We start from the raw sequence: 15,790 nt of genomic DNA on the forward strand, positions 1-15,790 counted from the left end.
AGGTCCATGTGACGTTGTTCACGGAGAGAATGGTTGGCGTTGCCGTTGGCCTTGAGAGCAAAGACGAGCGGCTTGTGGTCCGTGAGGATCTCGAAGTCGCGTCCTTCCAGATAGGGCAGGAAATGTCGCACGGCGAGGTACATGGCGAGCAATTCCCGTCCAAAGGTGCTGTAGCGGCGTTGGGTGGGCGTGAACTTGCGCGAGAAGAAGGCGAGAGGCTGAAGAGAACCACCAACTCGCTGGTGGAGCACGGCGCCGGCTGCAGTGCTGCTGGCGTCAGTGCTGAGGCTCAGAGCTGCATCTTTGACGGGATGAGCGAGCTGGGTGACGTCAGCGAGGGCGGCTTTGGCTGCAGAGAAGGCGGCGTCTGCCTCTGGGGTCCACGTGACTGAAGCAGCTCGGTCGTCTGAGGCAGTCAGGCCGTGGAGAGGTGCCAGAAGAGCAGCAGCGTGTGGGATGAAGCGATGGTAGAAGTTGATCATCCCCAGGAACTTCTTGAGGCTCTTCTTTGACTCTGGACGGTCGAAGTTCTTGATCGCGCTGACTCGATCGTCGAGAGGAGTGATGCCTCCGCTGGAGATCTGGTGGCCGAGGTAGGAGATGCTTTCCATGCCGAAGGCGCACTTCGATGGGTTGAGGAGCACACCGTTGCGGGAAAGACGGCTGAAGACCTCTCGGAGGTGTGACAGGTGTTCCGAGATGCTGCTGCTGGCGATGAGGATGTCGTCTACATAGACGAAGGCGAAATCCAGGCCACGGAGGATGTGATCCATGAACCTTTGGAAGGTCTGAGCGCAGTTCCGGAGACCGTACGGCATACGGAGGAACTCGAAGGCGCCGAAGGGCGTTGTGATCGCTGTCTTGGCGATGTCTTCTGGGGCCATCGGTATCTGGTCAAAGGCCCTGACGAGGTCGAGCCGAGAGTAGATCGATGTCCCAGCGAGGCAGGCAGTGAAGTCGTGGAGATGTGGTAGTGGGTACCGGTCAGGCACTGTGATGCGGTAAGTGCACGGTAATCACCACAGGGTCTCCAATCTCCAGACGACTTGGGCACCATGTGCAGCGGTGATGCATACCGACTGCTGCTGGGTCGGATGACTCCGCGACTGAGGAGGCGCTGGAACTCAGCCTTGGCAGTGGCGAGTCGAGCTGGATCCAGACGGCGTGGGCGGCAGAAGACCGGAGGGCCGGTAGTCTCGATGTGATGTCGGACTGAGTGCTGTGGCTCCGGATGATGTGACGGCTGGGTGAGGCTGGGGAATTCTCGAAGGAGGGTTCCCCTTTTGAAAAAAAGCGCCAAGGACTGATTTCTTTTACTCACCATCTTCTTTTAGATCACAGGTCTTTAAGTTCGCAAACAGTGAGGGTTCCTACTGATGTCCATGGTTGGGGCAGCGGTGCTATCTACGTATGCTTAATTTACGCTGTCTAGTCATTCATCTTTTATGTTCGTGAATCTTTTATGTGCCCCATGTATGTTATGTGACTGCAGCCGTAAGTGGGCCTGGAGCCTGTGGTTGTTTCGTGCGTAATAAATAAATAAATAAATAAATAAATAAATAAATAAATAAATATGCTCCAGATCTGGATCTTGGCCGGATGTTTGACGCTGCTGACGGCCGGGACCGCCGGGACGTTTGAGTTACTGGCAGCAACCCAAGGCCACTTTGACGGTCCAAAGGACAATACAGCGCGAATAGCTACCCATTTCACCACACCACCTTGCTCATATCTTTCTTCGACCAGTGGATGCGTCTTGGCGTGAGGCCAAAGGTGGTGCACTGGCTATTTTAACGTCAATTTCGTTGTCTTTTTTCAGTTTGATGGGCAGAAGCATAGGCGGCGGAACGGGGAGGGCACTGGGGCACCGTGCCCCCTTTGATTTTGGCATTTCAACATTAGCCCTATGGGTGTTGCATGAAAAGAATGAGACCAAAAGTCGGCAGTGCCCCTCCCCCTTAATTGAAGGTGTTCCGCCGCTACTGGGCAGAAGAACAAAGGTAAGGGCGGATAGCGGTGAGTCATGATGTGGGCCCATTTATCGGTCTTGAATTCAAGTTAATCTGCGTTGGCAAAGGGTGGCTTTTGCGCTCGCAGCCGGGCTGAGTTCACCAATCAAGTCCCAGCTTATTACGCCTTAGGCAGATGTGCAGTTGGCTGCTGCTGATGTCCAGCTGCTGGCAGACCAGCTTCAGGCTCATTGCCGCCATGCACAAGCATGCTTCTTTAATACAAAAGGAGAGAGTGTGCTCCTTTTTCTCCATTGCCTTAGACGAAAACTATCAAATGAGCCTGTCGGTGACTCGACTAACTACTCAGAGCAAGAACATCTGGCAAAGGTAGGTCTTTGCTGAGTTGAGAGCCGATACCGGAGGCACTTATACACTATACAGTCAGACGCCAGTATTCCCGCTTCTAACATCAGAAAAGAAACTGTGCGAACAGATATGGCGAAGTTGTCCGGATAATTTCGTTACACCCTAAATAGTAAATGCTCTTGCGTGACATTGACTTTCGGGCTGCCTTGGAATTGGATCGTATCTTTACCCACGAATAGGGGACTGATAAGCTTTAAGCTACTTCAAAACATGTGCAAAGACTGCTTTGCAGGGTTGTATACGACTCAATCGATAGCAATCAATTCAATCACGACAAATTTGGGAAACCAATCAAATCAATCAAGTCAGAGCAGTTTTCGGGAATTGATTCAATCGACTCAAACGCGACAATGAAAGGAATCAATCAACTCAATCAAACGACTCAAACCAAGACATACATTAGGTTTTTTTGCCCCACCAACTTGGAAAAGTGTCCATAGCAGTCTGGTGTACCTACCTACCTGCCTATACCTACCTACCTACAGAAGAAACATAAAAATATTGTCATTTAAAATTATAAATTGCCATGCCATTCAAAGTTTCTAATTTCTATGTAATAAGGAAGGATACCTAGTGATGGACAGGTGGATCATGATATTGAGGTTCAATGGATAGAATTGGAGCAGAAGTTTCATTATGGGTGCAAAATAACCCAGTAGTTGACTTCAACAAACTGAAACGCCCCTTAACCCAAATGACCACCTTTCACCTAAAAGTTGTCAATTTAATTTTGGCCATATTCCAGCTAAGTCATCAGGCCATCTACCCCATGTAAAGCCCCTGTCTGTCTCTTATGTGAGTTATGCGGAGCTCCTCTGAATTGAACCCTGAACATAATGAACCTAGCTAGGTTTCACGCCACACTGACACCATATGAAAGTGTTGAAAATGTCAATGTGCTACAAATTTGACAACTTCATTAGGTATGCTTTATGAAGACAGCCGGAAAGCAGGTAGGTACCTACTTACCCCCTAGATGTGTCACCGGCTACCAACAGTACCAACGAAGGTAGATAGGTTATGTGTGAAGAATTCAAAACATTTTATTGCAATACAATTTGAAACTGTTAGGACTGGGGGATAGGGATGAGCATCAAAAATATATTTAAAAGGAAATGGAGAGGACAGGGACTCTGGAACCACAGGATAAGTTAAGGACAAAGGAAGAAGAAAAAAGAAAATTAAAACGCGAAAACGGCACGGTGCGACTGCGAAAAAACAAAGAAAACGTTTTGCCAATAAGTATGCTAAGCATTTATAAATCCTTATTCTACGTCTTTTGATTTTTTGGTAAGATGACGTCATTGATTATCATGTAGTATGGTAGATCATCATAAAATAAATCGGTTGTACAACACCAATTTCGTTTTAATTATTATTTCATTTGAAATAAAACCACTTAATAATATTCGGTAAAATATTTTAACCCGCGCCCTGGTGGGGTCTGTTTATAACGCGACCTGGTGGGGTGGGGGGCTATTTTTTGCCCCCCCTCGTATCTCCGAAACTACTTGACGGATCCTCAAAATTCAAACGGCGTTCGAAAGGCCTGTCAAATTTGTCGAGGGAAACCAAATTTCATTGACCTCGGGGTCACCGATGACGTCACAGGTCAGGTCAAAGATGACATGTTTCACCGTTCACGGGTCATCTATAGTAGGGAATCTATGTAGGGAATGCGCTATAACACCGAAGAAAACGCATTTTGTCGAGAATCAGCGATAGGGCGTCAGTTGCCTAGTACATATGTTGCTATAAGAGGTCACTGACAATACCAGGTCAGGTCACAGGTCAGGTCACCAAGGGTCAGAGCCCAGAGGTCAGGTCACATGAACCTAACATTAGGTACTAAGGTTGTGCGATGCATGTTTTATGGCCAATTTTTCATTTCCAACTCAATGGTGTTGGTTATAAGACTATCAGGTACTGCTTAGGTCACTTTCTGGTGAAGGTCAGGTCAAGGTCAGGTCAAGAAAGGTCAAATTTTAAAGTTGATAGTTTTGCATAAAATGGGTATTGATTCGATGCAGCTCGTCACGGGGAGTCTAATGGTGGTCTTTGTTTTGCGCTACGGTGTCTAGAATTGCTAAAAATTGAGTTTGAAAATATGACGTCATCAATTTTGAACAGTTTTTTCGCTATAACTTCGCCAGAAAATGAGGTATCAATCTCAAATTTGGTATGTGGATAGAAGGTGGTAAGGACTATCATATATATTCCGGTTTTTGCGAAACTCCAAAAACTTTTTGGATTTTTCGGCTATTATATTCAAAAAATCTATTTTTTTATTTTTGGGGGTCAAAATCCAAAAATTTCGAAAATCCGAGATAGCAGTTTTGTAGCCCTGTCAATTTTACATCTTTTATGTCTTAATCGTTTTTCTGTATTTGCAAAGCTATAGGCCTGACAGCTCTTCCCGCGAAACCCTTTTTTTAGTCGAAAACGGCAGAACATGACGTCACTCTGACGTCATTTCCAGCCAACCTATCATAGCCTTTGGAAAAATTTTTGGTCACGATGTGTAAAATTGATGTCCGAGAGGGTACTGAAAGTTTGGTGGCGATCGGCGCAGCGGTTCTGGAGATATATCGAAAAGTCTGGAGGGGGGGCAAAAAATAGCCCCCCCCCCACCAGGGCGCGGGTTAAGGAAAATGAAATATATTAAATATGTTATGCTTAGGCTCTCAGGAGAAAAGGATCAACAAACGTTCTGCTGCAAATTGAACAATGCAGCAAATTAGTAAACGTAATTAGCGAGACGAAAACGGCGCTTTTGTTTCAGTTATTTTTGTAGGGGTTTCAGATATTTATAGAGTTCAGTGGGTTGTTTCTGAGGAGACGTGGAGATGTGAATTATTAATTAATCACACTTTATTAGTATAAAGGGCCGGGGACCCGCAGTTGCTACTGTACAGCGACCCTGAGTAAATTGTCCCAGCACCCTCACAGGGAACAACGAAAAGCTGTCAGAGGGCACGCACAGAAAACCTCAGCTGCTCTTTTACACGGACCGACAGTCGATATCAATGTTATCGGTCGTTACTGGACAGGACAGACGGCTAGAGTTAGGGTTCGTGTACAGAAGCAACTGCGGGTCCCCGGCCTTGCACTTTATCATCTGGATTAAAAAAAAAAAGTTTCCTGCTGAGTGCAGAAAGGTAGGTAGGTGCATCACCAGGTTCTGTCACCAGGATTGGAGCAGTTATTGCAGTTGAAAGTCAAAGTTGGCTGTTCATGTTTAGGCCCTGTTCTTTATTTGGCCATCTACCCCATATTGCAGTTGTGATGACAAGCAGTTTTCAGTGTAGTTTTGTGATCTTTGATGTCATCAATTGGTGTCATTATTTTTCGTCAACTAAAACTTATTTGAACTTTCCATTCAATCGACTCAATCATACGAGTCACTTTAATTTTCGGGAATCAAATCAGTCAACCAGTCGCTAAAGTCAAACGAGTCAGTCAACCAGTCATCTCGAAAAGTCAATCGACTCAATCCAATCAACTCAAAATACGCGTTGAATCAAATCAATCAATTCAATCGATTTGATTGGTATACAACCCTGCTGCTTTGCAGTCGTCGAAACTTGTACGGACATTCCGTACAAGTTTTCGGGCCTTCCAAAACTTGTACGGACACTGTCCGTAGTGTCCGTAGTGGTGGCGACGCCCATGCCTGGAGCTGGCTATATTCTCAGCGCTCCAATGGGGCCGCTTCATCACGTGATTACAGCGCCGTCAGCGACGCGCTGATCCTTGCAATCGTCTCCCGGAGGGGGGAGGAGGAGGATAATCAGCCTAACGGTTCAAGATAATTACGTGCGCGGTGTGGCATCAAAATATCATAAATAATTGAAATGGCTAGAGGTGCAGACTGCAGTTAACTATAGTTCAGTCGATGACAGATAAGACCACAACTAGCTCTATGATTGGACCCTATTGTTGATGCCTGGCGACGTGCGCTCGAGTATAGAGTGAAGTGTAGGTATGAATCCCTAGCAGCCTACGACGGAAGGGTGCAGTATCGAAAATCTCATAGCCATTTGTCTTGGCTGAAGGTCCTGTGGACATAAAGCATTTCTGATTAGGATAAAGATACTTAACAGCAGAACATTAGACTGGTGATCGTGTCTCAGCCAGCCCGCACGCCACTGAGCGCTAAGTTATTACGCCGAAACAGTGTTGTACTGAAACTTCTCTCTATGCTAGTCAGTGCAACATAATAACGTGTAGTTTTCAAAATATTATAGCAAATTTATGTATCAAGACGTGCTGTAACCTACATTGCATTCACTGAACGATAAGGCTAGAGAGAGCCCTTTGTTATCACACTATTTTTTGTGTCTGGTGTCGTGCGCATAGGTATAAAGTGCAGGGTATAACTCAGTAGCAGCTTACGTTTTATCGGCACTGCCTGACATTAGATCGGCATAGATTCGATTGCCCTACACACCCTTTATTTCATATTAGGTGTCATATTAGGTGACCAAAAACCAAACACGCTCATTTACCATCGGCAAAGTCGGCAAAGCCCATTGGCGGTGATCGGCAAATTTCAGTTCCGAAACAAACTGTGTTTGAATAGTTTGACTGAAAAATCTCTCAGCCCATCTGCTGATGGGAGTGTCGGCTGCTTTATTCTCAATTTTCCTCTCACCAACTCACCAAACTAACTGGGTGTCACAGCTCAAGCTATTATTGCGATTATTGGTGACCTGCCACATGCGTACATTAAAAGGCTTCGTTACCCTGTCAACTTTGACTGATTTTTGTAGAATAAGGAAGTAATCTAGCAACTCTGACTGACGCGGTTTCCGTACATGATAGAGTGTCCTACACGCTCATTATTTCATATTAGGCGTCGAACAAATTATGGCAAAGCCTGAGACCAAAAACCGAACACGTTTTCATCATCGGCAAATTCGGCAAATGCCATTCACAGTGATCGACGAAGCTCAGTTCCGAAACAAACCATGCTTTCGAATGGTTTGATTGAAAAATCACTCGGCCCATCTGCTAATTGGAATGTCAGCTGCCTTATTCTCAATTTTCCTCTCAACCAACTCACCAAATCCAAACAAGGTACCATCGGCAAATTCGGCGAATCATATTGACTGTGAGACTGTGAGTGGAACACAACAAGAGGAAACTCACAGTGTGAGTTTCCACTCGGTGTGAGAGGAAAATTACGAATAATCGGTTAAAATAAAATAGGTTAGGTTAGGTTAGGTTAGGTTAGGTTAGGTTAGGTTAGGTTAGGTTAGGTTTAGGTTAGGTTTAGGTTAGGTTAGGTTAGGTTAGGTTAGGTAAGGTTAGGTTAGGTTAGGTTAGGTTAGGTTAGGTTAGGTTAGTGTGTTCGAGCCCTTTTCCTTTATCCTCCCCGTGCCTATACTAGTTTCCTTTCCGACTTTTAAAGTATCCTCTGTCTGGTAGCCCGTCCTGGATCCTTCACATTGCGCTGTATAAACCGAGTTGATTTCGCCACCGTTTCGTCCTCGTGGTTGAGTTCCGCCCTATCTGCCGTCGTGTTCGTGGCGCCGCCACGTGTTGAGAGTGTTGGGAGTCGCCGCCGCCGCCGAAGAGAATATAAAGTAAAATCAATTCATCTCTTTCTTGACAACGAACCGGCTATTTTTATTGTTAATTCACCACATAGTCCTCCGCTGGCCGGATCAAGATTTGCTGTTGGTTGTTCTTTGCTTTGATTTTGATTGAGATTTTGATTTTGAGATTGAGATTGTGCCTTCCCCAGTAAACATGCCGACGTCGGCCCGACGTCGGCCGACGTCGGGGTGACGTCGGCAACTCGGCATCGGCATGCCGACGTCGGCCCGACGTCGGTCCAACCTCGGCACGACGTCGGCTGGATGTCGGATATGCCCGCATGTACCGACGTCCAGCCGAGGTCTAGCCGACGTCGGGCCGACGTCGGACCGAGATCAATTGCTGAGGTCCAGCCGACATCGGGCCGACGTCGGGGCGACGTCGGACCGACATCGGCCGCTGTTTTGACCGTTAAAATAATATAAAATACATGTTTTATGTTTCATAAAGAGCTTCTGTATTCAAAATATCCACAGGAAACTCAAATCTTCCTCCACGCCGCAACCCCCTGATCCGGACTGGACGGGAAACTTTATCCCAATTGGGATTGCCCGTAAGCCGAGCTCGCCCGTAGCCGGGTGCGGTGAGTGCTTGGGGGCTGCTCGGCCTATCCTTTGGTCAGGCTCAGCCCCGGCAACTCACCAGGGCCGGGCCCAGTTCATATAGAAAGGCCAGTCGGCAAGTGTCACTTTGCCAAAGTGCCACTTATCAAAGGGACACTTTGGGAAACGTTGGTGCAGGTGTGTAAGAGTTGCTATATGAATCCATTGTGGAGTCGCTCTTTCCAATAAGTGTCACGTAACAGCAATGGGACCAGGGACTCTAGACCCGGGGTGCTCGCCAAGAAGACCAATGTCTCCATCCTATCATCCTTCCGGCTCTGAAATGGTCTTGTCAGACCGAAAGGGCATAACCCAATAAAACAAACTACATTCGCTATCTGGCTGCGTGGTGTGGTGGTTAGCGCACTAACTTCGCGTTCAAATGACACGAGGTTCGAATCCCATCGCCGGCCGATGCTTTTGGCGTGTTGTCCCAGTAAACATGCCGACGTCGGCGACTGGGGGGCTCGAATCCCGCCGCCGGTTGATATTTTTGGCGCGTTGTCCCAATAAACATGCCGACGTCGGCCCCGTCGGTCCAACGACAAACGATCTCGTCAACCTCGGCAAACGACCTCGGCCCGACGTCGGCTGGACTTCGGCTGGACGTCGGAACATGCGGGCATATCCGACGTCCAGCCGATGTCGGGCCGAGGTTGAACCGACGTTGGGCCGACGTCGGGCCGAGCCTCGGCCCGACGTCGGGCCGACGTCGGCATGTTTACTGGGTTCAAGATTTGAGTGTTTCTGTCAAGAGCTGTGATGGAGGAAAGTGAACTGCGCCAGAAGCGAACCTTAGCCAGAGGTAAGGTAACCAGACTTTTGCGTGACCTCTCTGCCAGTGATCAGTCGCAGGAGGATGAGCTGGCCCTACGCATTCACCACCTCGAGATGCATTATGAGCATATGCTACAGCTACAATGTGAACTTGACAAACATGGGATTGAGGATGATAGCTCACACATGCAGGATGCGTATGATGGTCTCTTCAAGGCTAAGCGTGTTCTAGCCAGGCTCGAGAGGGGAGTAGCTTCTGCTCCAGTACTGCATGAGCGCCAGAGTGCTTTTAAACTTGAGCTAAAGCTGCCTAAGTTTGATGGAGCAGTTGACACATGGCCTGAGTTCTGGAACCTGTTCAAAACTGCTGTTCATGATAACAGAGCTTGTTCCCCAGTGGAAGAGTTTGTAAACTTGAAACTGTGCCTGACTGGGAGGGCGCATGCAGCTATCCAGGGACTGCCGTTGACTGATGCTGGATATGTCAGGGCCATTGAAACCTACAGGAGAGGTTTGACCGTCCGGACCTGCTGAGGGAGTCACTGATGCAGAGACTGTTGAACACTCGCTATGTCCCTGATGACCATGACCTTCTGCAGCTGCGTCAGATGGTGGATGGTTTGGTGTCTGATGTTCGTGCACTGGAGACGATGGGTGTGACTGCTGAGTCGTTTTCTGTGCTTCTCATGCCTGTGCTGAAGTCCTGTGTCCCAGAGACGTGGAAGCTGCAGTGGATGAGAGCGCAGGGTGGTGTCTCCGAGAACCTTCTTCTTCTTCTCTTCGCACGTCACGTGGACGCGCCCGCAGGCGCGTCGGACGGGGGCTGGTCGAGCGGCGGCTCGGACCGCCCCACCCGCCGAATGTAGTCGACTATCTTGCCGGCCGGCCCGGAAAGGACCTCGTCAAGGGATGGCAGGGCCCCCCCCCCGAGCCGGCGTCTCGTGGTGGCGAATGCTGGGCACTCGGTGAGAAGGTGGCGAACGGTGTCCTCGGCACCGCACTCCCGGCAGAGAGGGTCCGGGGTGAGCTCCAGGCGGTGGAGCGTCGCTCGTGCCAGGGGGCAGTAGCCGGTCCGCAACTGCGACACGGTCACTTGCCCCCAGCGCGGGAGGTATTGGAGTCCAGGCGTGGGCTGGGGGTGCGGGTGCCGGTGTGCACGCGTGGCCTGCATTTCCCTGGCGCGCTGCCGTATGGCGGTTCGGGCGCTGGCCAGATCGATGGGCGTCTCCGATTGGGCATACTCGGCCGCCGCACGGTTAGCCAGCCTGTCTGCCGCCTCGTTGCCGGCGATGTCGGCATGGCCTGGGACCCACTGGAGGATGATGGCCGTGTTCTGTTCCCCCAGTGAGTCCATCGCGGCCCAGACGCGCTCGGCGAGGACCAGCTGCTGGGCCTCCGGTCCGCGTTGGAGTAGCTGAAGGCCGGAGAGGGAGTCGGTGCACAGCAGACATGTCTTGATGCGGCTCCTGGTCTCCCCCGGTTGTGCCAGCAGACAGGTGAACGCCGCCAACATCGCTGCGAGTTCGGCCCGCATACTGCTGCAGACCGAGCCCGCCGGCACCAATGTCTCCACTTCGCGGTTCTCCCGGTGCAGCTGGATCAGCGCACCGCCGCCTCCGTCCCTGGTGCCGGACTTGGCGGAGCCGTCGGACCAGATGGTGCAGTCCGGGTTGACCATGGCTATCGCCTCGAGGGCGGCAGCTTTCCTCACGGCGGGTGGGTCGTCTCTTCTGTTGGCGCGCGGGAGGGAGAGGCGGAAGGTGACCGCGTCTGCTGGATTGGTCCACGGCGGCTGTTCCGGGACCAGGGCCAGCGGTTCCCGTGGGAGGTCCGCTAGACCCGCCTCCTTGGCCATCCACTGACTGACCCGCCGGAAGCACGGTTTGAAGGGCAGCGCCGTGTCCTCGCTCGGGGGGTCCGGCGGCGGTTCGCCGCGTCTTCTGGCCTCAGTGCGCGCTCGCTGCCAGGCCTCATGAGCCCTGTGCTTGAGGCGTGGGCGGACGTGTCGCTCGGTGAGGGCTCTGGCGGGGTCTCCTGGCGGCAGTCTGGCGAGTCGCTCCTGCTCCATTGCTGCTATTTCCCTGCCTCTCACTGCGAGTGGTGGCAGGCCGGCCTCGGTGATGAGGGTCTCCGAGTTTGTGAGGCGGATGCAGCCAGTGATCACTCTGGCGCACTTGTGCTGCTCTGCCTCGAGCCGGGCCCGCACGGAGGGTGCAGCGTGAGTGGAGTAGAGGGCAGCTCCGTAGTCGGCCACGCTGCGGATGTACGCGATGTAGGCCGCACGCAGCGTGGCTTGGTCACTGCCGTATGACCTGCCCGCCAGAGCTGTCAGACAGCGTCGGCGCTGTGCCATCCTCTTCTTCACTTCCTCGATGTGGTTGGTGAAAGTGAGCTGGCTGTCCAGGGTCAGCCCCAGGAAGGTCGGGTTCTTCTCGTGCGCGAGCTGGTCGCCTTTGAAGGTCAGTGTCGGGACGGCCTTTCCGTTGACCTCCTTGGCGTGTAGCGAGAAGGTGGTGAAGACGCACTTGCTTGGGCTGGCCTCGACCTTCCACTTGTCCAGCCAGCGGGCGACTTGGTCCAGATCCGGTTGCAGCTGGTCGGCGCACGCCTGCAGCGAACGTCCAGTAGCCAGGAGGGCGGTATCGTCCGCGTAGAGAGAGCGGGTGGTGTTGGTGTTGATGTCTTCATCGAGGTCATTGCAATAGATCAGCCACAGTAGCGGCGCCATCACGCTGCCCTGCGGGAGGCCCTCTTGGAAGACGCGCTGTGATGAGCGGGCGTTTCCCCACCTGACACGAGCACGCCTATCCGTGAGCAGGGCCTTCACCCACCGCGTGGCGCAGCCAGGGATGCCCATCTTCTCCATTTTCTCCGAGAACCTCCCAGACTTCCTGCAGTTTCTGCAGAAGGAGGTGCAGATGAGAGAGGATGCAGCTGCACAAGGGACACCAGCCGCCAGCCCAGCTGTTCACCAGAGTCAGCCGTCCCAGCCGAGATCAGCGAGGTCAGCCACCAGTGTCCTCAGGATACAAGGCAGGTCAGGCAGGGCTGGCTGGGTTTGTGGAGTGTGCCAGAATGGGAGGCATGGCCTCTCTGCATGCCCCACTTACAGGAGCATGGATGTTGCCTCACGCTGGAGGGCTGTCAGACTGGAGGGCCTGTGCTATCAGTGTCTGGGGCCTCACATGATGCGAGTGTGCACGAGCTCTGCATGTCCCAGGTGCGGTGAGGCTCACCACTCATCTCTGCATGATGCGAGAGGGTCTGCTGCCCCTGTGCGCCCATCTGCTGCCTCTGTGCGCCCACCTGCTGCCCCTGTGCACATGTCTGCTGCCCCTGTGCGCCTGCCTGCTGCACCTGCACGCCAGGGCACTGCTCGTCCGTCGCCTGCTGTGCCCCACCCGCCTCGTGCTGTTGACCGCTCGATGCACGCTGTAACGTGTACAGCGCCTGCTGCTGCTTCTGCATGGTCGCCTGGGTGGCCTGACCATCTGACCTTCCAGGACAGTCAGACGCCAACGTGGACAGGGAGAGCACCTGTTGAGCTGCCGCCTGGAGGTGAAGTGACTGGGCACGCCTCTGCCGTCGGCCCGTCCGTCCAGTCGCCCAGCGCAGCTGCCGTCCAGCCGCCCTGCCAAGCCACCAGCCCTGGTGAGGGTAAGCGCCTTTACAATGTGAACGCTCAGAGCAGCTGCTTTGTTCAGACCGTGTTGGTAGAGGTCAGTGGACCGGGAGGTGTGTGCCAGGTGCGCGCACTCATCGATGGAGGCTCTGACTCTTCGTTCATCAGGTCGTCTCTAGCAGAGAAGTTGGGCCTGGAGACTGAGGAGCAGGGAGTCTTCGCCTGCGTCGGGTTCTTGGAGAGGACTGAGGAGGCCAGAGTCTACGACCGAGTGTCAGTTAAGTTGACTGGCAGACAAGGAGGTGAGGCCACACTGTCTTTTTGGAAAACTGATCGCCTGTGTGTACCTGTTGGGACGTACAGCCTGCCTGAGAACCTGTCGCTGCCCCCAAGTGTCGTGCTCGCTGACGACTACCGTGAGGGGCCTGTGGATCTGTTGATCGGGTGTGATCAGATCTACCAGGTTGTGATGTGGGACCAAAAGGAGGTTGGGCCCGGACTGCGCCTGATTGAGACGGTGTTTGGTCATGTTCTTCATGGGCAGGCACAGAACCAGCAGACCGGACAGAGGCGCGTCTACCGCTGTCAGTTGGCCGACGTGGAGAGGATGTGGAGCCTGGACGCCGTGGGAATCTCGGCGAAGGAGACTGCAGACGAGGTGCCACCTGAGCCGACCTGGAACCCAGAGGAACAGCGCTACGAGATGGGTCTGCTCTGGAAGTCGGACAACAGGCCGGCCTCCAACCTGGCGTCTACGGAGCTACGCACCCGACGGCTGGTCTCCAAGATGAGTACCGATGAGCTCGACAGGTATGATCGTCATATCTCCGAGTTGATTGCGAACGGTGTGGTTGAGGATGCTCCTCTCACAGATGACCCTGATGACGCCTTCTTCCTGCCGCACCGGGGTGTTGTCCGGGGTGATAAATTGAGAGTGGTCTTCGACGGGTCCGCTCCTGATGCCACCGGGAGGAGCCTAAATGAGTACCTGAGCCCGGGGGAGAACCTGTTGAGCCGTCTTCCCTCTGTCTTGCTGAGCTTCCGCACCAATGCTGTTTGTGAAACTTCCTTGAACGCCGCACGTACGACCGCGGTCCACACACACCGAGAGTCGATACCCATCTGTGTATTTGGTCTTGGCCCGTGACCCACACCCCTTGTAACAGCTGACTCCGGCCACGACCGCGCCCCGCGCCGCTCCGATGGCAGAGGCGTACCCAGCTCGCACTCACGGGTCGAACATAAACGTTCACATTATCTCCTCCTGCTTGTCTCCCGCAAGATAAGGCAGCAGTTCACTGGAATAAAGCGACTCTTTCTTAGCACCACATACAGCTACCTATAATACAGCAATTCAACAAGCACAATAACATACATGGGCGATACACTAAACATAATGTTCACATGTAACGGTGGAAACGAACGGCATCACCGTTTGTCGTTAAACGATGTCACGTCGTGTACATCGTTGAACTAAACTGTTCTTTCCGTGACCGGCTTAACGAACTTTACATGTGTCGTCCACATTCGGCCTGTAGCAGGGTCCATGCATTCCAGATGACGTCTGCTAATCCACCTAACTACCACGAAAATCGGTGACCACGGAGGGACCATTTTCACTGAGACTCCCGGTCGGTAACTCTGGGTTTTAACTCTAATTTGATCGCCGGGTTTAATAAATGGCTCTCTAACCCCGCGTCTCAAATCATATCTGGCCTTTTGTTTCTGCTGCGAGGTCAGTGAATTGTCGCGAGCCCGTTTCAGTGTTCTGGAAAGGAGCCTGAGTTTCTCTTCCACAAAGTCCCCGGAATACGGCGAGATCGTCTGGGAAACTAGTCGGTCGATGGGAGAATTGGGATGCCTGAGGTAAAACAAAAAGAACGGAGAATATTTATGACTTTCAGACATTTCGTGATTTAACACAACTCCCGGCAAATGTGTCTCCCAGTCTACGCCAAAGTCGTCTGAAAGCGTTCGCAGTCTACGCTTTATATCACGGTGACGTCTCTCTACCTTTCCGATTCCTTCATGGTGTCCCCCCGACCGCGCTTCTGAGCTCTGTTCCCCAAAAATGACAAAAACGGCGAACCTTCCCGCTTTTCATGTTGCTACCGGCGTCACATTCGAGACGGCGCGGTGGGCCGAACATGAGAAACTGAGTGGAGAGTGCGTGGACCACATCGTCTGCTGAGCCGGACTGGAGGGGATAAAACGTCAGAAAGCCGGTGAACTTGTCAATGCATGTTAGAACCAGCGTTCTACCTGATATACGGCTAGCTGGCATATGCACTACATCAACGACCAGCTCATCTCCTGGACCGGCCGGCTGCTGTGGCAAAAGAGGAGGTGGCGGTGGGCCACGGTCATCTTTCTTAGCACTACACCGGGCACAGCTAGCCACGTAATTTTGGCAGTCCTTTCGAAGGCCCAGATACCAGATCCGTCGAGATACGACCTCATAAAGCTTTTCCCCGGCGCAGTGAGATCCGAATGAAGTATCGTGGTGCCTGTACAAAATTTCAAAACGTTTGGCGACCGGCCAGACCACTTGCATATGCTCGGCACCGGGAATGCAACGGCATAAAATGCCATTCACAAACTGAAATTGAGCGGCATTTTCACGCTTCAACGCCGGAGGGCAGTACTTTGGCCACTTACCCCTACTGATTCGAAAGGCCAAAGCGCGGCAATACGTATCATGCTTTTGGTACCATATTAGTGCTGCCGGATCAATATCTATGTCCGCGATGCAATCTGTGGCGACAAAATTAACGAATTGGTCATCGTCAAAGGCATCACCACTGTCGTTT

General features: G+C 52.1%; 2 protein-coding genes across 2 annotated transcripts; one reads left to right on the plus strand and one right to left on the minus strand.

Moving 5' to 3' along the window:
* Positions 1–9,320: 9,320 nt before the first annotated feature.
* Positions 9,321–14,266, plus strand: LOC122392787. The gene is made up of 4 exons (XM_043388057.1): positions 9,321–9,386; positions 12,245–12,391; positions 12,862–13,964; positions 14,263–14,266. Exons 2-4 carry the CDS (start codon positions 12,287–12,289, stop codon positions 14,264–14,266), a joined length of 1,212 nt encoding a protein of 403 aa, XP_043243992.1. The 5' UTR covers positions 9,321–9,386; positions 12,245–12,286.
* LOC122392786 lies at positions 9,963–12,224 on the minus strand. Its single transcript, XM_043388056.1, has 2 exons — positions 10,360–12,224; positions 9,963–10,083 (listed from the first exon to the last, which is right to left on the minus strand). The coding sequence occupies exons 1-2, from the start codon at positions 12,222–12,224 to the stop codon at positions 9,963–9,965; spliced, it is 1,986 nt and encodes a 661-aa protein (XP_043243991.1).
* Positions 14,267–15,790: the final 1,524 nt, after the last annotated feature.

Source organism: Amphibalanus amphitrite, unplaced genomic scaffold (genome assembly GCF_019059575.1).
Source record: "Amphibalanus amphitrite isolate SeventyFive unplaced genomic scaffold, NRLGWU_Aamphi_draft 000501F_arrow, whole genome shotgun sequence".
NCBI classification, from domain to species: Eukaryota; Metazoa; Arthropoda; class Thecostraca; order Balanomorpha; family Balanidae; genus Amphibalanus; species Amphibalanus amphitrite.